Below are 21641 nucleotides of genomic sequence, written 5' to 3'. Positions count from 1 at the left end.
CCAGCTACATCATCACGTGGTCAGCTGGCGCATTCTCTACACTTGATTTCCCAAGGTTAAGCTGCGTTTTGCAGTAGCTGTTGCTGACACTCGCACTGGTTAATTAGATTTTCCCTTACAAGCCGGCTCTGTATAGCCACGCGTCCGGCTTCCGTACAATGGGTATTATTATTTTTTTATGCAGCGCTTGTCAAAACTTGGGGCTGGTGCAAAATCTCTGTGCAGTAGTTGTTTATGGACGACGATCAAAATAAACGAATACTCGTCGACGTGTCTCTCTCGAAACAAGTCCGGTCTCTGTAATTTACACAATGACCGATGGCTTATTATGCGGCAGTTGTAGGGAAAATTATAGCACAGTGGCTGGTGTTGTTTCGTAATCCATACAAATTTCGTATACTTACCTACACAAACGCGGCTGCTTCTTCCATTCGCTGCAGAAATTACCTGTTTATCACGTGGCTGACGTTGGCTAAGATAAAGCCATTTTGGCTTGAAAATCAGCCAACGTCTTGGACATTCTTTATAGCCGGTACTGTCAGTCAGCGCACTTGTGTATGTGTTTCTGCGCCGACATTCCTCCGAAACTTGTTGGGTGAGGAACGAGAGATGATTATAAACTTGATCTCTGTGTATGAATGGAATTCTTTACCGCAATTTATTCAGCCAGTGGTAAATGATTAACGGGGGACAAAATAGTTACACAAGTATTAGATTGGGTGTTATGAATTTTGTCCTGTGAGGGAATTTACGCCACCACTGTGTACATATCCGTTCGCGGACCTCCGTAGTTGAATTACATATGCATCCATTCGATCGACCGTGATCTTTAATGAAGTGTATTTAAAGTTTCCTGATCTCATCAAGGTTCTCTCTAGCAGATTGCGTCGTAAGAAGAGCAAGAGTGAGAGAGAGAAAAAAAGATTCAGTTTTTTTCGTGTGTGGCCATTTTTCCGATGATTGACACTGCCGGCTGAATGTCAGCCGATGGGGGAAATACAACACACATATACACATGGTTTTTTTGAGCCGCGGTTAAATGGGCGTATTCGCGTGGGAATATAGCGACAGACAAGCTCTGTGTGTGTATGTTGCTGCGGTTCGTTGAGGTTATCAGCGAAAAATCTATCATTCATCGTCTTTGGCCAAATAATTCATTTACTGCCGAAACTGTTACCGATTCGAACGAATTGTATGCAGCGGAAACAAAAAGATGTCTGATGGGTGACGGTCGGGAAGTTGTACAACGGACGGAGGATTGATTAATCTTTCGCTTTTCGACTTTTATTGGAAGAACCGCACAATAGCGCGGTATACTCTGTACCTGTCGGGTTTTTTTTGCTGCTCTCTGTGGCAGCTACTTTGATACTTGGATTTGATTACTTGCTGGTGTGTGCATGAGCTCGACTCTCTCATTTGGTATTCTTCGACGCTTGAAGAGTCCGCTCAGCATACACACACGCCACTTGAGTAAGCTGAATTAAAATTGTGTGTTGCAAAGTTTATCTAGAAAAATGTTATTGGTCGCCAGAAACAGTTGACGCGGGGGCTTTTATGCTGAATGAATATTCAGTGGCGATTATTTTTGTGACATATGGAGTGGAGGAAAGGATTGTTGTGCGGTTGGGGATTAGCTTACAGGAAATAAGGAAATATTTCTGGTGCAATCCGGTTATTTTTTATTTTCTGTTTTTGAAAAAAAAATGGAGGACGATAGTCGCGATGTCCATCCGGGCTATGCTACGTTGCGGCGCTGGCGCGGTATTCATGAGCGAAGGAAAGCTTTGCAGAGAAGCACTTCCGTCAGGTATGTGATCTGTGCTGCGTGTGGGCTTTGAGACTATCCATCAACACCAGCCGTTTTTTTATGACAAAAATCTTTTCGCTTCTTTATGTTATTTTCTCGGTTTTTGCGGTATTTCTTGGGTGGAAAATTGGTTGGCCCCCGAGGGAGAAAAATATCAAGTATTTCGACATGTTTTATAAGTTTTTGATGGTTATTTCGTCGGTTGACGGTTGACCTGGCCGGCAGTTTTATTATGTTTTAACAAAGTTATTGTATGCTTTGAGTGGATCATAGTATCCATCAACAATTATTGATTGTTTTGAGGTATGCTTATGCGGAGATATTACACAAAACCCAAAAGTTTGACTAGAAGAATCGACACTGAAGTCTATAATTTTTTTGCGATTACAGTAACAGTAATTTGCATTCCAAAAAAGCTGTTATTTTTCACTGAAGTTCACAAAAATCGTACAGGAAAAAGAGGTTTGGGTTGTTTTGAGTTTTTTTTGAAAGGAATCGTAATTATTGATGCCCTGTTTCTTAAACATTTTGCGATCTACAAAAATTTGCCGAAGTATTTAATTTGTTGCACTGTTTGTTGAGCCGTGACTGCATCCGGTAGAGAGCAAGCATAATGTATGTATGTCATGGATGCGTTTGATCATTTGATACTTTAATTCTGTAGGTTAATAATAGGTGTTGAATTTAAAATCCGGATGTTTCGCATGTTTGCAGACCTTCTCCATTGTTGACTGCTTTCATCTTAAAATAATACTTTAAGAGTGAGACCTGCCACTTCTCAGAATATTTGTCAGTGATTAATCCAAAATTCGTTTTCCGATACTACTGCACTGCGTGCTGTGCTTTTACAGTAATTCTGCAGATTGTTTTATGGAACGTTATATTGTTAAGTAATAACTATACAACAGGGGCTTTGGGTAGTTACGAGTACATAATTGTGATTAAGAAATTATGATTTTTGCTTCTCCTCTGTGCAGTATTTCAAGCGTGACTGCGTAATAATTTTTCGGGTGCTTTTATAAAATTAATTCAATTTTTTTACTTCTTATTTTTTCATTTCTGTAATTACACTAATAATTATACCGCTGAAATTGTGAACATGTTATATATATGTACAAGAAACAGCTGCGGCTTCGCCTCCGCGTTTCTTGTGATCCACGGCCCGAATCAACGAATAGCTCGGTTGCTCATTCACGTAGCGTTTCGGGCACTGGATAGTGGTGGTAGCTTGGTAGCTCACTCACTCAGGTAGCGATTTTGATCTCTGGACAGTAGTGGCAGCTCGGCGACTTATTCACTCAGTTAGCGATTCTGCTCACTGGACAGTAGTGGTAGCTCGGTAACTTACTCAGTTAGCGATTCTGCTCACTGGACAGTGGTAGCTCGGTAACTTGCTCACTTAGTTAGCGATTCTGCTCACTGGACAGTAGTGGAAGCTCGGTAACTTACTCAGTTAATGATTCTGCTCACTGGACAGTGGTAGCTCGGTAACTTGCTCACTTAGTTAGCGATTCTGCTCACTGGACAGTAGTGGAAGCTCGGTAACTTACTCAGTTAATGATTCTGCTCACTGGATAGTAGTGGTAGCTCGGTAACTTACTCCCGAGCAGAATCGCTCACTGTCCATTCTGCTTACTGGACAGTGGTAGCTCGCTCACTCACTCACCATTAAATAATACAAATGCGGCTGTTTGCAATTCTAGCAACTGCTTAGAAGGATGGTCGTGCCAAAATCGAACAGCCCGATGTCCGTATGGTCAATACTTACCATTGTATTACAAATTTGCCGACAACAAAAAATAATTTTGTGGTTGGTGTTGTCCGAAAATAAGTTTAATTTATTCCGTTTAATATGCGCATTTAATAATTTTTGTTGCATATTGTATCCAGGCACAATTTTTTTAAGTTCCAAGGTCACCTTGAAACTGGGTTGGATCGTTTGCGGCATCGTGCCGGCACGATTCTGCTCGAGCGTATTCAAAACAAAAGTCATGTGACGCAGTTCTGGACCACGGCCGATCTAACTGTGGTATCAGATTTTTTTTAAAGTTTTTGGTTAGAGAGATCTCCAGACTGTGGGGAGGCCGCGCGTAATATTGATCTTCTTCCTAATAAAAGACAGCGGACATGAGCATGCGGCTGTGTCGGTATTACGCAAAATAAAAAAAACTACAGATGCATGTATATTTATTTATAAGTCGGCTTCATGACCATGCTTTTGTGAGATAGTTTGTCGGCGTTGTAAATCTCAGTTGGATACTTTGGTGGCACGCAGTTGGTTCTAAATTGTGGCTTGAATTAATAATTTCAACACGAAATTTGCTGCACACACAAGGCTTTTGAGCAAAAACGTGAATGTTGTCGCGCTGTTCTCGGTCGGAAGTGCGTGCTTGAGCTTGCGCTTAGACTGTTATTAAGAAAGAATTTATTACTGAAACTGTTGGGTATGAACTTCCGTTTTGTCTCTTTTGACGCGTCGCCATAATAACAGCTGTTGCACTGTCGATCCAGCACGGCAAGAAAGAACAAAATGAGCTACTGTTAATTCAGCAAGTGCCACAAAGGTTCACTGCAAAAAGCCAATACACTTAATAAGCAGAAAGACTTGCGAATTATTACATCAAGTGGCTTATGAAATGTGTGTGTGCACTGTGTGTACTGGTTTGATAACTGCTGATTAGGAACGATAACGCACATAAGGGTAGCGTTCGCACTTTAACGGGAAATTTGCATAAATAGCGGAGATGATCCGCTGCATCGTCACTAGCTGCAGCTACAGTGATATGCATATCAGCGGATGCAGATAAAACAAATCCCTTATTATTGCAGCTGCATAATCCCCTCGGCTGCGGTTTAGCGAAGGGCTAGCTGCATAGTTCATAAGATTAAAATGGCAAGTATGATGTGACATTTCTGTGCAGTGATATTTACTTAAGTGGGGAATCGGGGATTTGCAGCCACTAGTTCCAGCCGGATGGGTTTCAGTGGTTGGCCTGCCAGGCATGCTTTGCTGCATTCCTTTAAGTTTCCACTTGTTCATTAGCGGGGATAGTCAGGTTACTGTTTTTAAAATAATAATTTTTGTGCGAATTCCATGCTTGCAAATTTGCGAATTACGTAGTCTATGCGTTTATGTAGCACAGAATAACCTAACTTTCGGTCTGCGGTACGTCGTAGTTGCGTTATGTTTTTTAACAGTGGTGCTTTTCGTCACATGGAAATATTTCCGCTGGTCACTGCGCGAAGGCAATATTATTACCAGAGAGATGCAGAATCGTATTTCGTTTTCCATGCTAGGACACAGGAATGGGAAAAGACAAATATTTTTTAAAGAAATTAGGGCCATTGTGCGTCAGTGAGCCAGTAACTGGGAAAGTTATTTCGTAACCGACGTTTTGTATTTCTCTGCAATAAAAAGCTTAAGAATAGCTGTTCCGAGTGTTCATTTTTGTGGGGCCATGGGTATTATGTCGCATGGGTAATTTTGCGAGAATTAATTCTACTGTACTGGTTTAAGAAAAAAACTGTTTCACCGGTTCGGTTTTCTGGCTTTGGCTAATCCCGTCTCGGGCAGCTTTCGGGATAGTTCCAAGAAGATGATCAGTATCGGTTTCCTCTGCAGTAAATAATATTATTCGGGAAATCGATAAGCGCAACCGGAGGCTATGATCACTGATAATCTTGAGAATATTTCGCGCTACCCGACTGCGCTGATGAGCATTAACACAAATAAATCTGATCCCGGGGATGATCCGGCCTGTGATCACACCACTGACCAGACAGCATCGTCATCGCAGGGATCAATTGTCTCCTGTTCTTAATTTGATAGAAACGCAAATATTCTTGCTTTGATTACGTTTTATTTATAAACAAACTGCCAAACGCATTTATTTTATAATGGAACGCATCTTAAAGGGGAATTTTACAATATTTCGGTAGCTTTTTTGTCCTGGTTTCTGTTGGTTGTACTGTGTTCAAATTTGGTCAGAAATACCGGTATTTTTAACGGATGCTAAGTCATTTGTGGGTCGTGTATAATACATGTTGTGAGAAGTGATATATGGTTCGTAACGTTCGAAAATGAAATTTTCCTGAAAATCTTCTTGATAAGCAATTAAACTGAGACGACTTTCTTTTCGGAAAACGACCTTCCGTCGCAGAAACACTGAGCCGCCTGACAGGATAATTGCGTATTTAGGATTGTCAGACGACATCCCTTATTTACCCCCCATGCTGCTGACGACCCTAAACATGCAGAAATTGCCGATTGTCTAAGGTACCGACAGCCACACAAAGTTTAATGAGCCGTGCTCATTATTTATAATAAATCAATATCCGAAATCAGGAATTGCCTATATATTTATTGTACTCGTCCGGTCGTCCCATTCCGAACCTTTACAGCATGAACCACGAATTCCCGATTTCTGAAGTAGTTGGCAGAATAAACACACAAATAAGGAATTATTTTATTTTTGAATTGTTATAAACTTACGGTTTAATTTTGTATCTGGGCCTATAGAGCGAGAACGCTGGCAGTGCCTGCAGATGGGTGTGTTAAGTGGGATTTTGTGCCACGAGACAACAAAGTACCGCTAAATATTAACCGCTCAGCGTTAGGTGAGGGAGCACTGAGATGGCAGTTACAAGGTCGGTTGTTTTGAATCGCAAGGATACAAGTAGTGCACTTCCTGTTATTCGTAACTTTGTAAGCGTTTACGCAAAATAGATTTAATTTTTTACTTTTATCCTAAAAAATAATACAACAGTTACAGATATATGATTTTATGCGCAAACAGAATCGGATTAGCTGTCCGATACCGTTCAGTTTACTATTGGCTACAAGTACAACTAGTAAACTAAAAATAAACGTCTTCAGTAATTTTGTACATTAAAGTTTTTGCAAAAATTAATTTTTTCGATTTCTGAAATGATTACCGGGTATGGGATTGTAATTGTTCCAAACAGTTACATTTCTCTTAATTAAACTCGCTGTGCCTTAATTACATGGGAAGCGCATTATTTTTCCAGTTGGTTGAGGTGAAACGGACACGATCCGCATGGGGGCGCTGCATGGGCATTGCGTCCTGCTAATCGTACACACGTGCTCTGCTTCCCAAACAAAGAGATTAAAGTGTGTTGTGCCAGCGAGTGACCAGTGGTCAGTTCCGGCACCGGCTTTTATCCCGGTGCTGCGGCGTATGAACGTGTAGCATTCGACGGTGCTATTATGAAAATACAGTTATATTTCGCTGCGCACCGTTATCCCTCCATACATCAATCGATAATTCCGGTCAAACTGGTCAGAAGCTCTCTAAACACGTACACAGCGTCGACTTTATACCTGGCAGCGGTCAGCCGGAGCGAGATGAAGAGAGAGAGTACGTTTGTGTGACATGATTATGTGTTATGAATAAATCCAACCCCACCTGTCATATACTTCCATAACCGGTTCAAATCCGAACCTCACATTTTACGCGCACATACATACACACATGAACCACGCTGAAAAGATGAAACATGCAGTGTGCGGTGCCAGCTGGAAATTATTATATGAAGACTTTGGGGCCGAGAGTACTCTGTCGCGTTTATTACCTGCACGTGGATAGATGCACAACTGGTTTTATCCGATGGTGATTGTCATTTTCGGATTATGGAAATGTGCAGACAGTAGTGTTTCATTTTTCTGTGCAAGAGAAAGTTTTATCTGATGGATTTTTATACTGGCTAGTGTTTGTCGAAACAGTTCCGTCGGACTTTTATGAGGCTTTACCTGGGCTGGCTGTAAAACTGCCAATGCGTTACTTTTAAACTTTTATTGAGAAGTGCGTATGTAAAGATTATATTCGGAGGGGTCGAACTGGCCGTCGATCGTGGTTCGAAGTTTTACGATTCTCGGCGCGCTCTGCGCTGTATGCCGACGCTTTATGAAGTGATGGAGAGCAAATTACGATGGAGTGGGCATTTCGTGTTGGGTTTTTTTGCTCTGTACATTCTTTGTGCAGTTCGCCACCGCCGACTACTGACGTCTGCCATTATGCATGCTTGAGTAGTCCGGGCCAGCAGTTTTTTTCTCTAAAGTGGCGTTCACTTGCGTGGATTGGCGATAAATTTCGCTTTTGTGCAGTTGGTCATTGATCACGGTTTTATCGATTGTGGAAACATTGGATATTAATTTCGTACGCCGATTGTTATTGTTTAATTCTGTTGTTTAATTGTGTTTTTTAATTCTCCATCTTATGACAACATTTATCGAAAATGGAATACATATGATGCAGTTTGTGCAGTTTATACCATAAGTGCCGCATGGATTGCAGAATGCGAGATAAATCTGCGTAAGTTTTATCAGGAATTTGTATTTATTTCCCTGTGATAGATAGACATCGATACCGTTAGTACGATCACATTTTGTGGTTATTTTCAGCGCATATGTATTTCCGTTTCTTTGTGCTCACGGCAAAGATAGGCATTTTTGCGGCTTATTAATGATTGTTGTCAGGCGGAATTTTGCATCGTTTTGCTTTGGTGATAATTGTGTAATTTTCTTGTTGACACTGTTTGTGACACACCGTGCCGAACCCTGCAAGCATTTCCGTTTTCGGCTCTTGTGTGGTGTTGGTTTTTGCTGAATTACGTTATGTGTGTGCATGGAAACACCACCGGTACAATCTTACGCGCTGCGATTGTACAAAATTCGCGCGATGATTTTTGTACTGATACGGAAATTTTGACAGCGTTGGCAGTTTTTTTCCCTTGTCGACTGGTTCGCAGTCGCAGTTACCTATTGTTGTAGTGGTCGAAGATCATTTATTCACGACGCTGAAATGTAAACGTCGTAATCTGCTGAGTATTTTGATACATGTGTAAGAAAACTATTCGGTATTTTTCAAGTGGTTTCATTTGGCAAAATATATTCAGTTTTTTATTTACCGGATTTGGTATATCATTTAACTTAATTTCGGATTGTTGGATTTTTTGTGGAATGCTTCCTGATGCCTTGGGACATTGTGCTTCTGGTATGCGTAGCCGATAATTGTGCAAAATAGTGTGTGAGCAAAATAACAAGTCTCACAGTTTACAAGAACTAAGCCAAATTACAAGAATCCAATGGTATTTAAGTATCGTTGCATATGTACAGTACTTATGTACGTATTTAGATTTTATGGTTTTCGTCATAAATTGTGCAATGCCACCGTAAAACGCGTTGTGTTTGTTTGTCTTGGCCATGATTCACGCTGCAGAGATCGATTTCCCGTTGTTCTTTTGCTGTTGTTGGATCCAGTTGTGCGTTTTCCCTTATTGCGGTGCGATGAATAATTTTACTGCTCCATTTAGTGGTTGATTATTGTCATCGGCTGTGCGTTTTTGTCTCGTTTCCGGAAATACTCTGCCATTTACGCGAGCCATATTTTAGTCAATGAATTGAATATTTGATACTGCCCAGCACTACTTCGAAATTCCCGAAATTTTGACAAGGAAGCGTATAAATTCCAGGCATTTTGGTATTTACTAACTGCTCAGCCGACAGGTACACAGGTCAGCAGTGATCGCTGGTTTATTGCAGGTAGATGAATATTAAATTTGCAAAGTGTAGGGAAATATGGATTATAAAACTGCTGGGTAATCATTTTATAGTGTAAACGACTTTGCCAAGTGAGAAAATCAAAACTGCCGACAGGATATTATGAAGACTTGTTGCAAACAGGCATACAGCGGATTATTGACTGTAAAAGTGCAGATTTTTCACAAAGTGCCAACTGGAATGGGGGCGTGGGCGTTGTGAACCACGTTGGCAAAGAGTTTATTAGAGGGGCATCGATGGTCATCGACAACGTTTAGAATCATGAATTAATCATAAGTGACCATCGGAAATATTATCTGTTGATACACTGCCAATGAACGAATTCGTAGTGGTGCTAGCAATACGGCACTTTTGATTCTTTGAATACTCGACCAGCACAGTTGTTAGTTCCTGTTGAATTTCTTGCATTTTTGTCTATAATTCCTCAAGATTTAATTTTTAAGCAGTATTGAATTTTTATCTATATTTCTGTTTTATTGATTTATATGTGTGTCTTATTTTGAAAATCCAGAAGAAAGTTGTGGTAAGAATATTATTGTTGCTAAAAAATGCAGTATTTTGAGCAGTTCTGCAGATACTGATACGCCCATGTGTTAGTATCACTGCGGAATAGATTGGAGATTCTGGGAATTTCTTGTGAAAATCTCATCACCTGCGATATGATGTGTCCAGTGCATATAAAACAGCGGGATGTAATTTCAATAAAATCTACGATCGTATGGGGAAGAATATTTAGGGACACACATCATCCCTCATCGCTTGACCGAGTAGGAAAGTCGTTGCACTACAATTAAGATTGACCAGTGGATATATAGAAAGGAAGAGAATATTGGCAGGAAGGAGAGAAGAGCCTTTGCAAGACACATAGCGCTAGAGCGCTAATGAATATCCACTCTGGCCAAATTGGCCAAGGCGCAGTAATTATCCATCTCGATGTCTGACAGCGTCAATGCCCATCACCGGCGACAAATCTCTTGAATGCCTTTTCTTGGGGTAGTAATTCGCTTTTGGGGCCGCTGTTGTTGCCATTTTCACTATACTGTGTATAATGTTTCAGCCGTTGTAGGAAAAGCGTTGGACTAAGCAAATATTGCATTTAGTCTTTGTAGCACTGGAAACCAGTAGTTCATATTAGTTTATTCAATTTTCGAAAAGTGGACAGTGTATAGAAAGTTGTATAGCCATTAGGCCACTGCGTTGTTATCTTTCGCCATTCGTGTATTGTTTTTCCTTGGATGAGCAACTGTTTGATCGAGTTTGATGGATAATTGGTTGTACAGCGTGCGAAAATCATGTTACCTGTGGGAATCTACACAACAGTTGCAAACAGGTCGGAAATAGTATTATAAGTGTTGCAGCATACGTGTGTGTGCTTTTATCCATGTTTGATAATTTTCTAGCGGTGGCCAACTTGTTTTAAACTGTCAAGAGTTTCCGTTTGTATTTATTTGATCTGTCTATCCTTTCCCACAACTGTTGGCCTCCGTATATTTCCATAATTCTCAGAGTTTTTGTTGGGGACCTTGGGTTTGATTTTGTACTGGCGTATATAGTCAACGAACGATCGAACGCAGGAAACTCTAGTCACCCGCGTTTACGCACACGGAAAAATGCAAAATATTTTTGGTGATATGAAAATAATTGCATTATTGACACACATGATTTCGTCTGTATACTGCGCATTTTTGTTAAAGCCATTAATATCGCGTGATTCACCAAAGGGAAGGAAAAACTGTAAAGTAATTTTTTGTGTATTTGTAATGCGTATACATTCCGCCACCACCTTAGATTAATCACAAGGATATTTCGGCGTAGACGAAGCGCGACAGAGATGACTAGCACGTGCATTGTGTCAGCTAAAAGGAAAAGCGATAACCCGTTGCACGCAAGTTGCACTTTGGAAAACGTTCGGCACAGTTGGCGGAACCGAGAAGTTTACGGCTGGAGTACTCATTCGGACGATGGTATCGGATGTTACATTTTGGTGATGGAGTAGTTTGATCGAATAATACGAAGTGGTCATTCATTCGGCGTGCCTCTTGCCGCTGACGTTTGGAATGCACAACACACGCCAACAAAACACAACACATGTGCGTGATGAACTCGTGTTCAGCACATTTTTTGCAAAGTCCCGGAATGCAGATAAATTTTTTGTTTTAAAAATAATGCTGCAAATAAGGAGATGATACACCGGAAGAAAATTTGTGCGGTTTCGGTTTCAGTAAATTTTTTGACGATATCCGGAGTGATTATTTCCGGCCTGCGAAGAAAAAAGAAGAGAAATTAATTGCTGATGACAGGTAGATTGCTCGTGCTACATCATGTTCATCAGCTGGCAATTAGCTGGTAGCAATTATGGCAGAAGCGCAAATATTGCCCAGAGTGGAGAAGTGATTACGGCGTTTGCAGCATGATAGAGAAAAAAAATGAGATGAGTCGCTCGCTGTGCGTTCGTGTGTCGATGTGCGGTAATAAGGCGCATAGAAGATGGAGCAGTGTTTCAGCAACTCGGCCTTGAATGACAAGGTTGCCTGATAATCTTATTCTTTTTAGATGAACGGTCTCTCTGTGCATGTTGTTTTTTTCTCTTGCCCCGCTACTTCATTGCCCACCGTGGTCGCGCATAAAAATGTTTCATGCTTTGGCAAACAAGATTTTTCGTTGAAGCCCCATTGGAGGCGGGCGTAGCGCCGAATGGTTTGCAAATGACCATTTGGTGCAATTGGTCAGCATGAGCTACTGGTTGGTAGTTGAGGAGGGAAACTGAGACAACCGTGTTTCTTTTGACTTGCATCTGTGAGCGTCTTTTCACCGGTGAGATTGAGTGAGATTCTCTCAAGATTGCATCGCGTGTTATTACAGTGAACCGGTATACAGCTGAATTTTATCGGTGGTGATTGAAAGGAAAATTGGGGTGGATGATGTGTGTTACTGAGAATCGCTGCAGACGTTGTCGACGGTTTAATCAGTGTAGTTTCGATAATTATCCGGCTTCGGGGGTGATTTGGAATTTTTTTGCACCGCGCTTCATGAAAATTTTGGATAACTGATTATTTTGATTTAATTTGTGCGGCATTTGCCTGCAGATCGCTTTTTCGTTTCGTATGGATTACAAAAAAGGGAATTTTTTGAGTGTTGCGTATTGATATGCAAATTCATGGAGGAAAAGGTATTACATGCCCGCTTAACAATCAGATATCGTTTGGGATTGATGAAAACCCTGTGCTAAAAATGGTGGTTTTTGTGGTTTCATTTCCGCGCAGTTTTCCGATATGTCGCGTTTGCGCAACAGGTGTTTGGAGGATCGTTGACGCTTGCCATGTTACTTGTATCCGTGAACTGCTGTAATTTGCTAATCTAAATAGACTTGGCATTTTAACGACAAATTTTGTCCGTTGACTCATTGAGGACTAAAATTGGAAATCCACCGCAAAGCGACTATTTACATTTCTAGAACCTTTTGTACAACACCTCGTTTGATTATTTTGGGGATCATAATTATGTTCTATGTTTTTGAAAATGCATATTTGATATTTATCGGTTCAACACACTAATGAAGTTTTCGCTTTTACGATTTGCGCGGTACGTGAGTTTCATGTTTACCGGTGTTTCTTTTGTTGTGATACACCTTTGCATTTTTGATTTACGATTTCATTATGAACCCAGAACTACTTGCGCTTGCAAGTATATCTGTGCTTATTATAAATTACGAGTATGAAATTTTTGTTTAACTTTTGAACATTTTTTTTCTTTTTTTATGTGAGCATATCCAGGAAGTTTCTCACATAATTCACTTTTTTTTAAGAAAATAGTGTTGTTCCTTAAATGTTTTGTGATTGTCATATTATTTACATAGCTGACTGTAAAAAGTGTTTTCAAGCGATTTCGGAGTTGAGTAACAATCCGGATGCGTGTCTTTTGGGAGATGTTTTATTTAACCACTGGAAAAGGTTCAAATGATAGTAACCAGCCAGAGATGATCCGGGATATTTTTCTAGTGGTTTAACTGTCCTTTTTATGGGCCATTGGAATTTACGTTGTTGAACTTGGTGTGTTTGTTTCTGATAAGTGCATAAAAGAGAGTATAGTGAGCCCTGTAACGGCGGATGTAGGATACACTCTCTTGTATGCATGGAGATCCATTTCGGCTGGATTCTCCCCTCCCGTTTCTCTCTATCTTGTCACACGGTAATAAAATGGCAAAGAACGTGCCGATAAAAATGCGAACATGGAAATGTGTGTGTAATCAAACGTTAAATTCTGTTGAGCAACTTTAATCGTTGGAGTCGATTCCCATACGGACTCTCTTGTCCGTGTGTTGCCAGCGTTCTGTTCCCGATGGTAAAATAATTGTGCGTTTGCTTTTTTCTCTGCAGTTTCGGTAAACGCTACGGAAATACCACGGTACGGACCGATGAATGCCTTGTGCTGGAGCCATCGGAAATTATAGCGGTACGTGCTTCGCAAGTTATAGCAGCAATGCGAAAACACTGCAAATCGTAGTAGTAGATTTTTTTCGAACTTACTGGATTGTTGATTAATTTATAATTTTGAATACGGAAGTTGCTTGCTCTGTGCTAAACAGTTAAATATTTTTTATGTTAAATTTTGAAGGACGGTTTAATTTCAGAATAATACACTAGCGGCAAAAAATGCTTTGATGAAGATTTTCGAATGAATCTTTAACTACATAATTAGGGAAACGCGAGAACGTACGAAATATATCTGTAGAAAGTTCGATAACCTAATTTTTTCCTAAGCGTATCGATTTTGAATCGGAAATTTACTGAGATTAAAAGATGCGCTGTTGTACGCAGGTGTTTTATCTCCAACTTTCTCCTTTTGAATACGATCATTTGATCATTTTGTGCCAATCCAGTAATTAGGCCAGAACTTAGATTAGCGGCATGTAATGGCCATGAATGAGGCTTTTGTGCAGAAAAGCCGCCAAGGGAGAGAAAAAACCGATAGCTACTCAGTGATCCACTTTGATTCTCTTCAGACAACAACAACAGGTGCTGTAATGTTAATTGTATGTTATCATCTTTAACCGAAGACAGAGCCTTTTGATCAGTGGTCACGACGTGTGTTTTTATTTGCTGCTTATACACTTTGTGCAGCATCTTGCCTGGTCATTTCTGATTGCGCCGCTTTTTGTGTTTACTTTCATTTGTCTGAGCGATGCCGATCGCCCAAACCAGCGGACTGTACGTGATGATGAGGAAAAAAGCAATAAATGTAAATGGTTATAGACGCTCCATGCTGGCAGTGATGGCAAATGATAATATTAATTAGTAGGTTGCAAGCGTTGCAGACAATTTTGTCCGTAATCCACTTTGTTCCGCTACTTGATCATATTGTAATTGCATCTTCCGCAAGATTAATTCGACGTAGCTTTACAGTGGATTGCCTTCGATTTCGTTGTGTACAGTGCGAACCGATTCAACCGAGGGTACGGCACCATTTTTTTACGCATAACTGAATTTATTTTGATATTTATGTCAAGTGTGTTCGACTTGTCTGTCTGTTATTTTGTCAAGATTTTGTCAACAAAATTGGTTTTGCTGTTGATTAGACTGGAAGTAATGAGCGTGTGCCTTGTGAAAATCTTTGTACTACAGTTTCGTATGAATACCTTAAGGTTACTATTCTTGTAAATCAAAGCTTTAATAATACCTTAATACCTTTAATAATACCATTTTTTGATACGTGTCTTAATAAATTATTATTATTTCTTTTAAAGTAAGTAATACTTAACAGATACCTTAATGTTTTGGTGTTGACTTTCGTTCAAGCACTGCGGTTTTTGTCAAAATACAGCTTTGTGGAATAGTCAGATTTATACAGGTTAATCGTCTGATTATGTGCATCGTTTCTTTGATGGAGACGATTTCTTCTACGAACTCAACCGGCAAGTTAAGGGTGCGTTTATACGTAATTAGCGGTACAAAGTTCTACAATACAGGCATGTGCTTCAGCGAAAACCATTCATAAATTTTGCCGAGCTTTCTTCCTAGACTTTGATTCATCGGTGCGGCATGCCCTTTTTTAATTGTCAATAAACTTGCCGTGAACGGCAAACACCAGCGGTTAAACAGCGCGGACTGTTGTACTAGCGCCGCATGTCTGCGATCCGCCGGAAATTGTGGCAGATTGAGATTAGCATCGAACAGATGTGACAACGCCGGGTCGTGTGTATTTTCTAATGATTCTTGGTATTTTTCTCTCAATTGGTTCCTGTTGCTCCCGTCAAGTGGGGAATAAATTCCCGGTTTACCGTGAAAAAAAGCGGAAGAATTAACGTGAAGTACTTTGTTATATGTACAGATTGATTATCCGGATGTGGCCATGGTTCGTCACCGGAACACCACCAGCACCACCACCGCGGGAGGCACTGGCCCGATGACGACGGCGCCGGTCCGTGTCAAGACGCGGGAACGTCTGCTCAGCGACAACAGCGTACCCGTAAGTGTCTTTAATCGGATGGGAGAGTACATGTCAGGAGGGCTCTTGTGCGGGCCTTTTCGGGTATCCTATGATGGATGGATGATGTTTTTACTGTTTATATGCGGATTTGAGTGCTGCTCGGTTCGGCGGGGAAACAGATTAGGCCTGATAGTGACGCGAGTCTTGAGACAACATGATACAGTAACAGTTTTCTTTACCAGTTAGCTTTGCCGGGAATGTTAGCTAATTGCTTGGAGAAGTGTGTGTGTCTGATAATCGGCTATCGTTTGTAGCGATTAGCTTGTTAGGACGAATAACGTGGGCAGGTGTATACATTTTGATTCGGCTGATTTACTGGTATACGTATTAGCAGCGGAATTTCGGTAAATTATGATAAGAAAATTGCTGAGTGGTTGATTGCATACATTATACGGGTATGACTATAAGATGAGATCTTAAGATGAGACAGATTCATCTTTTGAAAATTTAATATTATTTTTATCGATTCATCGCTTAGTCTTTGCTGTTTAAATTTGTTAACGTTTTGGGATTCATGAGGTATTTGGAGGAATTATTTTTAATTTATTATTTCCAAGTGAGCGTTTCCGCTTGAATCGATATTTTCGAAATTGGCGTAGCATAGTGTTGCATAGTATCAAAGTCGGTCAGATTGCACTGGACGAAAGAGAATTGAATTTTCCTTGTAAGACATCGGGAGTTATTGGTGCCGGTTGTCAGGAATTGAATATGATGACTTTTGTACACTGGCCAACAATCATCCATCATTGGGTCTGTGTGTGTATGTAACGGTTTTCTTGCATACGCGCGTGTATGAATGGGGCATTAATTGGTAGATGGGTGGTGAGCGGGAGCGGGATCTACTGTCGTCCGCCTCCTCCTCCAATCTTCCCTGCGACCGGCTATCCCACGGAAGCGATACGAGCAGCGGCGCCTACAGTGCCGCATCCGATTTGCCTATTAGTCACCGGCATGATTCCATGGCGGAGACCGACTCGGAGGATGAAGTTGATCTGATCGAGGTACATCTAGAAACGCAGCCGGCACATTTTTGCCCTCTTTATTGCATTATTGCTCGCGCCGGGTGTGAGTAATGCCGCTGGATTTTGGCGGTTTGTCTTCACTGTCTTGTCGTGACTGACTAAGTGCTAATATTTCATTGCCGACATGATTTGCATATCGAAAATAGAACGCGTTGCAGAGTTTTTTCCCGTCCACGGTTTTTTCATATGCGGTACACTGACTGGTGTTTTTAAGTGTTGTTGCACTTTAAATGGGATATTGACGCATCGATAACTGTTTTTTTTTGGCGACGCATTGTTTCCGGAAATTTATACGGGTTTTTTGTATTGAATGTTAACCAAAAAGGACATGCCGGATGGGGAGGAATCCATATCGGCGTCATCGTGTACATTCCGCGATACGGTCCGGGAATTCCTGGATAAAGATCCGCTGGATCGGAGTGAAGATGAAATTGAATATTTATTGGATTTTATGCAGCGTCTGCCGGCATTCGCCAGCTATACACAGAGTATTAAGCGCCTATTGTGCCAGGTAAATTTACCTAACTGCTTTATCTGTTTTACAGGGGAATTAATTCGATTATTTCTAGTCGTCAGTGCGCTTGAAGTGTATTGAGATATCATGTCTGAGCTAATTTAATTCAGTTAGATATTGGCTGATTTAATTATAATTGACCATGAAATGTTTGCGCGCGTCGTATGCGTAATTGACAAGGGATTTCGCTTCGTCAGGTGATGCGGTTCGCGTACGTCAAAGACGCGGGATGTATTGTGATGAGTGACGGTGAAGAGTTGGACTCGTGGTCCGTGATTATCAACGGCAGTGTCCAAATTGAATTTCCCGATGGGGAAATTGAAGAGCTGAATGTGGGCGACAGGTAAGCAGAGACCTGTTGACAGTTGATCGGTTTAGATTTTTATTGCATAAGTGTAGTGAAATCGGAGATTTGTTGGTTGAAATTAAACCGCAGCGTTCTATTTGTATGGGAAACAGTTTCGGCATCACGCCCACCATGGAGAAACTGTATCACCGTGGTATAATGCGAACAAAAACCGAGGACTGCCAGTTTATTATTGTCGCCCAGCAAGATTACTACAATATCCTCAATCAGACGGAGAATCTCACGCGGAAGATTGTGGATGAGGAGGGCCGGGTGGTGATGATGGTGGAGAATCGGATACTGGACGCCAGCGGAAGACGGGGGCCGGTTGTTATCAAGGTATGCTTTCAGTTGGGTGTGAAATGGGCGCTGTGTGAATATTTTTCATGGTTTAATTGAATGTTGACGTATTCAATAAGATTTTTCGGTGCGGACGTGGTAATTCTATTTGATTATGATGCTGAAGAAACATCTTTTTACGATTAGTTCGGTTTCGTTTACATCAAATGCTTACATGTGTAGATTAATGGTTTAACTAATTAATTAAATTGTCTTGTAAAGAGAATCATTAAACATCACGCTTTTCTCTTGACGCGACATTCGTGGCTTGAAAATTATTTTCATGATTTATTTACGTATTTACGTACTTGTTCAGTAAATTGTGGTGTACTTAGTATTTTTTTATCGGATGGATTTTTTAAGATAGTTTAATTATTTGCATTTTTTCGATCACAGAATATGCATTATGCATGATTTAATCTGGTGTGTGCTTGGCCAGGGCATAATGCTCGACGAAATCTTTTTGGAACAATGCATTTTTAATTAGTCATCCTGACGGAAAATACCAGAAAATAGTTAATTTCCCGTAATATGCAGTGTTGCGTGCAGTAAAAGACAATGGATGTTGTAGGCGACGGCCGAGCGTCTGATTAATTATTTGGCGGAGGAGCATTCCGTTAGCGACCCGTACTACATTGAGGATTTTCTCTTGACGTATCGGACATTCTTGACATCACCAACGGAAGTCTCTGATCAGCTGAAGCAGTGGTATGCTGACCCGTTACTGCGTGATCGGGTAAGTGCGGCGCGCTGACACTGTGTAGCTACTGTACAGAGATTACAGGGGTCATTTACTGTCTTAATGTCCTGTCCATTTCCTGTGTGTGTGGCTTTGCGAATATTACACATGTCTCATTATCGAAAAGCTGTGTTGTACTGTATGTATTATATTGGTTGTGGTTTATCGACACACAGGCAACCCGCATCGTCCTGCTATGGGTCAACAGTCATTTTATTGATTTTGAATCACATCCGGACCTGATCGGGTTTCTGGATTGGTTTCAACTTTCCCTGGAATCTCATAAGAAAATCCCCCAGCTGAAGATGCTGCATAAGGCCTTTGAAGTTAAGCCGCGGACACGGAATATCACGCTGACCAGGAGTACGCGCGAGGAGAGTCTCAATTTCTCCATTCTGGGCGGATGGGATCGCGGGTTTGGGATCTATGTCTGTGATGTGAAGAAGGCCAGTAAGGGAGAGGAATTGGGACTGCGGAAAGGCGATCAAATTCTGCAGGTTGGTGTCTGTAACCGGCGTCATTGCAACAGTAAATAATAAAACTTCTCCATTTATTTGGAAGATCGTGTTAAATTTAATCCAAATGATTTTGTAACACATATTTATTTTTATTTATAAATACACCTGGGAATACAGAAAAAAATCTTGACGCATTTGTTGGTACTGAAAGACCATAATCGGCGTCACTGGAAACGTAAACATCGAAATTTCCCATTTATCAATTATATGCAAGATTTGTGCTGAATTTAATCCAAATGATTTTGTACATATAATTATATTTATTTATAAATAAACCCTTGATGCTGAAAAAATTTTTTGACGTGCTGGGTAAACGGATTTTAAAAAATAACTGCGATTGAAAAAGCAACCGTAAATATTCCAGGTAAAGTTCATTGGAATTTAAACCTGGGAATGAATGATTGGTACAGCTTTTATGGGCGCTTAAAGATAACGAAGAAAACACAAATCTCGGAGGCACTACTCCTACCGAATGCGGCATCTGGAATCGTAGAAATCCATAAAATTGAAATTTAAATAGGGTGCAGAATGTCGTTAAGTGGAGAAAACGTACCAGGCAATTGAAAATCTTTTTATACATTTTACATTATCGGAAACCTAGCGCGTAGTAAGCATCGAAAATAGACTGCTCAGCCGGTTGTTTACGTGGATGTTGTTATTAAATGGCCAATAACGGATGGAACAAATAACATTTAATACAGCTATTTTGAGTTGTCAGTTTCGTAATGATACAGTCGCGGGAGCGAATGAACTTTTGCGCTTATTGAAATGTATAACACGCCACAGCCGAGACAAAGTGGGTAGCTGACGTCAGTAATTTTCCATAAGTCCGGTCAGCCTGCCGGTAATCATAACGGATCAGACGCGGCTAATGTGGTCAAGCTTTTATCCCATTAATCAGGCTTAACACGGTAAATGTTATACACGGTATATGTACTGTACAGGTGAACGGTGTACGCTTCGAGCACATCAACCACAGCCGGGCACTGGAAGTGCTACGGAAAGCCACACATCTCAGCATCAGTGTCAAGAGTAATCTGTTGGGCTACCGGGAGATGCTGTCAACACCGGCGGATGCCTCACCGCGGCATCGTTCCCGTTATCATCGCAGCCAGCAGTCAGCGGATGTCGTCGTAGTGGGCGCACATAATCGGCTTTCCAGTTGCGATCTGGATGGACTGGAATTGGAGCATGTGGCCACGTCGCCGGCGCTGTTGGTGCTGCCGGCAACCCCCTCTCCGCCACAGCAACAACAACCGGTGTTAAATGCCAATGGGGAGACGAAAAAAGGCTTCATGACGCTCCGGCCGAAATCCGGATTACGGAAGGCACTAATGAAAATGAATATCATCTCCCGGGATTTGCCCAGGTAAAATAGCACCGACCGGGATGTTTTTCACTGTACGAATGATTATTTAATGTTGGTGGAGAGAACCAGGTTCACGTGAATAACAAAAACAGATTAACAAAAGAAAAAGACTTCGCGATCAGTACACTATTTGATCAGTTTGCCATGGAAAAACAATTTAATAATAAATGTTTGCTCCGATTAAAAAATCGGTACATGTGTGCAGGGGATTTTTCCCGCTTAAGCCTGGTTGGAAATGATCCTGATCCATCACGAAAATGGATGTTTGCTGGATTTGATAAATATATTTATTTAAATAACAAGTTTTCTAGTTTACTAATTGGCTCTGTTCTTGCTGATTTACCGTAGCCTGTGTTACATTAAAAAAGAATAAACAGTTAAAATATGTAATAAAAATAATTAGTAAATAAATATTTATAGAGGAGGAGAAACAATAATGGTATTTTGGTTTAGGGAATACATGGAAGAGAATACTACATATCAAGCGATATCCACCGATCCCACCGGTGGCGCCCTTTCGGCCCCGAAATCGGGAAAACTGCAGCACAGTCGGAGTAATCCAGATTTATTGGCTGCCGCTCCGCACGAAGAAGTGGTGACCGTGAAAACGGTTAGCAGCACAAGCCAAGAATTTCCTGATCATGTCATCAAAGTTTATCGCCCCGATCAGATCTACAAATATCTCCTGGTCCATAAAGAGACGACAGTGCGGGAAATTGTGATGCTGGCGCTGAACGAATTCGGCATCACGGAAACCAGCCATAATTATAGTTTATACCAGGTAAAACTGCACTTTTTACGGGTTTTTACGAGCTGTTTTATGACGGCACGTGCGGCAAGCTAACTCGTCATGATCAGTCGTTATCTTGGAAAAATAAATTTATCTTTACACTAAAAACTTACATTTGATTTTTGTGGGCCG

General features: G+C 40.9%; 1 protein-coding gene across 9 annotated transcripts in view; it reads left to right on the top strand.

Annotated features, from left to right (window-relative positions):
- LOC129593956 (rap guanine nucleotide exchange factor 2-like) overlaps nucleotides 1-21641 on the top strand; it is a 35629-nt gene that overhangs the window by 11199 nt on the left and 2789 nt on the right. For 2 of the 9 annotated variants that reach the window (XM_055490488.1, XM_055490487.1), the window contains 10 exons: nucleotides 13763-13838; nucleotides 15714-15851; nucleotides 16688-16873; nucleotides 17220-17405; nucleotides 17606-17751; nucleotides 17868-18093; nucleotides 18665-18829; nucleotides 19009-19329; nucleotides 20295-20719; nucleotides 21173-21500. In XM_055490488.1, the coding sequence (XP_055346463.1) occupies nucleotides 13763-13838; nucleotides 15714-15851; nucleotides 16688-16873; nucleotides 17220-17405; nucleotides 17606-17751; nucleotides 17868-18093; nucleotides 18665-18829; nucleotides 19009-19329; nucleotides 20295-20719; nucleotides 21173-21500 (2197 nt within the window). Of the gene's footprint in view, nucleotides 1-590; nucleotides 1808-8000; nucleotides 8140-8246; nucleotides 8821-11811; nucleotides 12201-12263; nucleotides 12556-13599; nucleotides 13623-13762; nucleotides 13839-15713; nucleotides 15852-16398; nucleotides 16623-16687; nucleotides 16874-17219; nucleotides 17406-17605; nucleotides 17752-17867; nucleotides 18094-18664; nucleotides 18830-19008; nucleotides 19330-20294; nucleotides 20720-21172; nucleotides 21501-21641 lie in introns of those variants that run through there. The other 7 variants (XM_055490489.1, XM_055490490.1, XM_055490492.1 and 4 more) reach the window with 7 other exon arrangements.

Source organism: Paramacrobiotus metropolitanus, unplaced genomic scaffold (genome assembly GCF_019649055.1).
Source record: "Paramacrobiotus metropolitanus isolate TYO unplaced genomic scaffold, Prichtersi_v1.0 Parri_scaffold0000064, whole genome shotgun sequence".
Classification (NCBI taxonomy): Eukaryota; Metazoa; Tardigrada; class Eutardigrada; order Parachela; family Macrobiotidae; genus Paramacrobiotus; species Paramacrobiotus metropolitanus.
This window is presented reverse-complemented; position numbering and strand designations above follow the sequence as displayed.